This window comes from Protomyctophum parallelum, assembly GCF_964188405.1.
Source record: "Protomyctophum parallelum genome assembly, chromosome: 19".
Lineage (NCBI taxonomy): Eukaryota > Metazoa > Chordata > Actinopteri > Myctophiformes > Myctophidae > Protomyctophum > Protomyctophum parallelum.
The window spans coordinates 28,134,042-28,138,227 of record NC_139717.1 but is presented as its reverse complement, the minus strand read 5'-3'; the positions used below and the strand labels follow the sequence as shown (position 1 = coordinate 28,138,227).

Sequence of the window (4,186 nt, the reverse complement as noted above, 5' to 3'; positions counted from 1 at the left end):
TTCAGACTCAATAACACCCATGTATGTAGCAGACTTCGGGAATGCATTACACTAGCTATTCTTCTCTCACCTGAACAGCTCCCACGTAGCCATTTGTTCTATATCTACACTATAAAGTCCTCAGTGTGAGTGGGGTCGCACATGTGCTGGCTGGTCGCTGTGGCATCATATGCTTGGCTGGATCCAACCCACCCCCTGTCTTGCTTCCATCTTTCCGGTTTCTGTCTCAATTGCCTTCAGAAAACTAATATAGACTTCTAAGCTGCTTTTCTCTGCCCTCCACTATTTTTCATCAAGTCAACATGACATCTGGAACTCATATTGTGTTCTGTGATGCAGCTAATTCCTGCTGGCCCGCAGTGGCATGGTGGTAGGGCCGGAGGTCGCACACAGCCAAGGACGTGTGTGTGTGTGTGTGTGTGTGTGTGTGTGTGTGTGTGTGTGTGTGTGTGTGTGTGTGTGTGTGTGTGTGCGTGTGCGCGCATGCATTTGTGCGCTGGCCGCACACATGTTCAAAGTGTGCAGGAGGTCTGAGTACAGAGGAAGTGACGGCAGTTAGTGTTGTTACAACTACAGGGATCTTCTTCTCCTCTATACTATACTCTCACAAAGAACCATGTAATTGTAATGTGAACAGAGAGACGGCTCCATCCGCGTCCCGGTCCACCTGCATATAACACTGTAACGTTCACATTACACTCCGCCTCCCCTCCCCCCTCTGTTTCCCTTTCAAGTCGACGATGATGTGTAGCGCCGGGGTTCTGGCACGAGATGTGTCGGATAGTGGCAGGGGGCCTGACTGAGACCCTCCTCCTACGATGACTCTCTTGGACGTCTCTAAGTCATTCAAAACAGCCTCCACCACTTATGGAATACTTCACACATCTGTCAAAACAAATCAATTGAGTTCAAACAGATGTTGGAGGGTGCGCAGTAGCACCACGGGCCAGTGCCTTCCCCCACGGCCCACGCTCTCCCGGTGCATCACTGTGTGTGCATGCGAGTGGGTGCACTTGTGTGTGTGTGTGTGTGTGTGTGTGTGTGTGTGTGGGTGTGGGTGTGGGTGTGTGCGTGCGTGCGTGCGAAGGTGTGAGAGAGAGTATACATCACAGCCGAGAGCTGACTTCTTCATAACCTATTGCTTTTAGCAGAGGGGACCGACATTTAAGGACTCTCCTCCAGTCAGTCTCTTGTCTTCTCTCGTGTCATGCTTGCTCACTCTCATTGTCTCTTTTGAGGTCTTTTGTATTCACTCTTTCATGACCGTTTCCCTCTCTTTTGTCTTTCTAGTCCAACTCCCTCAGTTACCCTCCCTCAGTCTTGTTTTGCTTAATCCCCTTGTCCGTCTGTTTCTCTCTCTCTTTCTCTTTCTCAATGAATTATCATCCCCTCGTCTCTTTCTCTTATAATAACTTTTATTCTCAGTCTCTTCTTTATTGTGGTCTCTCATGTCTCCGCTTCACTCCCTCTGCCCCTTCTTTTTCATCCTCTTTCGCATGCTCTGTTATTGCCGTTGCCTCATTCTCCTCTCTATCTTTAGCACTGCTAGCGGCAGAGCTCTAAGGATGGTGATGTAATTCCATCCGCCTGTCTGTCTATCTGTCCATCACTTTGGACCCAAACAAGATGTCTGAAAAATGACTCGCTGGATTACCGTGGAATTTGCTCTGCACCTCATGAACCCCAGAGGTTGAACCATACCATATATTTCTCTCGTCCTCTCACATCTCTCACATTACTGTTTTTCTCTGTCTCCTGCTCTCCAGATGCTCTCTCTCTCTCTCTCTCTCTCTCTCTTTCGCGCATGCGGGCGCGCTCTCTCTCTCTCTTTCGCGGCCTCACAGTAGCTGGAGGTCTGGCTTCAATATACACAAGAAGAGACCAACCTCTACATGGCAGAGCCCATGATGCATCCACAGTAGCAGCCAGTCAGTAACCAGGCCTGTGATGTGGAGTCACACGTCATCCATCCAGGCTCATATTGGAAGAGCTTAAACTCCCAGCAGCCAATTGGCTGTCTTACACACACATGCACACATATGATAAAGTGTAAACATATGTGGGCAGACACACACCATATGGCAATATAGAAAGGCAGGCACTCACAGACATGTGGAAGCACACACACACACACACACACACACACACACACACACACTGCACACACGTGTGTGTACACACACACACACACACACACACACACACACTAGCATGATGTACTTTCTCATTCGTCACCCAATCACTCTTTCTTCACCCTGTTTAAACACACGTGTGTGTGTGTGTGTGTGTGTGTGTGTGTGTGTGTGTGTGTGTGTGTGTGTGTGTGTGTGTGTGTGTGTGTGTGTGTGTGTGTGTGTGTGTGTGTGTGTGTGTGTGTGTGTGTGTGTGTGTGTGTGTGTGTGTGTGTGTGCACACATGTGTGCGTGCACACACACAAATCTTTTTAAGGGACCATGCAAGGTGAGAGGTGGTGTGCGCCACATGGGCCCCCTAAAGGAGGAGCACCCTTACACGCATGCTGACAACAACATAACATGACAATAAACACTCATGTGTGTGTTTGTTCACTGGTGGTGGTGACATCAGCATGTTTCTCCACCATTGACTCCCAATCACCCGACACTGCGTGGTCATGAATCAAAGGGTAGACTATACCCAAGTGAAAATATTTAGGCTAAGTGTCTGACGGTGCCCAGGGAGCCAAGGGTTCAAGTGTGTGTGTGTGTGTGTGTGTGATCCAAAGGCGTACAGTAAGATACAGTAGAGGCTATTATTCACAACGCCCTGTCACCCTCTCACTGGGAGACTGACAGAACGATCATCATCATAACAGTTTTTACATTAATTGACAAAAAATGTGACACTTAAGCCAGTGGTTCTCAAACTTTGACATGTCAAGTAAACCAACAAAACTGATATGAATTTGGCCACGGACCACCATTTGAAAGGACTTTGTGCCAGGGACGCCCCAAAAGAGAAGATTTGTTTTATTTTTATTTTTTTATTTTGTTTTAATGTTCAAGATTTTTCAAAATGTCCATCCCCAACAAGCTGGAGTGCATCACAAAGTTTTTTTTTATAGCCAAAAAGATATAAAATATGCTTTAAGTTATTGTGATGCAATAAGTAGCCTGTAACATTTTTTACCGGGAACCCCGGTTCCCCACTCGTTCCAGGAAGGGGGCTGGGGGGGTCACCATTACAAACAAACTTAAACCCTCAGCTAGAAAAAACACCTTGGCCCAAAATATTTTCAGGTGGGGCTCCGTGTGGTCAAATAGGATATACTTTAGGGTCCCTGACGTGAAAACAGTTTGAGATCCAGAGAGCAAATTAGCAAAAAGTGATTGGACAACTTGACACTGCAGTCAGATGAGCAGTTTCCATCTTATTCATTGACCTACCTGTGCCTGCTAGCCGGTCTCCCAAAATTCTGCGCACTGCTGGCGAGAGCCGTCTGGAGACTCCCTGCTGAGGGGTCCGTATATCCCAGACCCCAACTCAATGCGGGCAACTGCAGCAACCAAAACGCCAGGTAACCAATCGACGTTTCCATCCTCAAGTTCGATCGATGGCAAAACACGTTGTGTGCGTCAAATAAATATAAATGTAATTTGGTTCCAAACGTTTGTCTTTAAAAGGAAACAGTTGTCCCCGCGTGAGTGACGCTCCAAAAATTAGGCTACCGCGGGCGGCGGTGGGTTCATAAAGTTATGTGGTGAAGAACGTGCGTAGTTTCATCCTCTGTCTGACGTGCTTTAAAAAAGAACCATCATTTCCATTCAGTAGCCTACACGTGGGAGAGAAAAGCGAATCCACCAGAAGCCAATTTGGTCAAGTTCACTTCAAAGGAGCCGCGTAGTCAAATAGGTGCGCCGATGTCATTTAGCTTGTGTCTGCCAGGCTGCCGTTATCCCGAAACGCCAACTCAAAGTAGCCTTCATTTCCCTCACAAGTCATCATCCCAGATTCCCAGTGCAGCGCGCACTTGGGTTCGTCCGTGCGTGCAGTGCGCGCCCCCACTCCCTCTCTCTCTCTCTCTCTCTCTCTCTCTCTCTCTCTCGTGTGTCCCTTCGGTCCCGCCTTCAAACCCTTCAAACACAGTCTATTTTAGTCCATAACTTTAATCAATATCCGTTTAAATGTGTTGTCCCCTGCCCTGTCTGATTCATGATCTGACAAGTTC

The 4,186-nt window shown here is 47.7% G+C and overlaps 1 protein-coding gene across 1 annotated transcript in view; it reads right to left on the bottom strand.

Moving 5' to 3' along the window:
- The window catches only part of emilin1a (elastin microfibril interfacer 1a), a 26,087-nt gene extending 22,118 nt beyond the window's left edge, over window positions 1-3,969 (bottom strand). The window contains exon 1 of the mRNA XM_083791016.1: window positions 3,405-3,969. Coding sequence (XP_083647142.1) covers window positions 3,405-3,556 — 152 coding nt within the window. The 5' untranslated portion in view covers window positions 3,557-3,969. The remainder of the gene's footprint in view (window positions 1-3,404) is intronic.
- Between the last annotated feature and the right edge of the window lie 217 nt (window positions 3,970-4,186).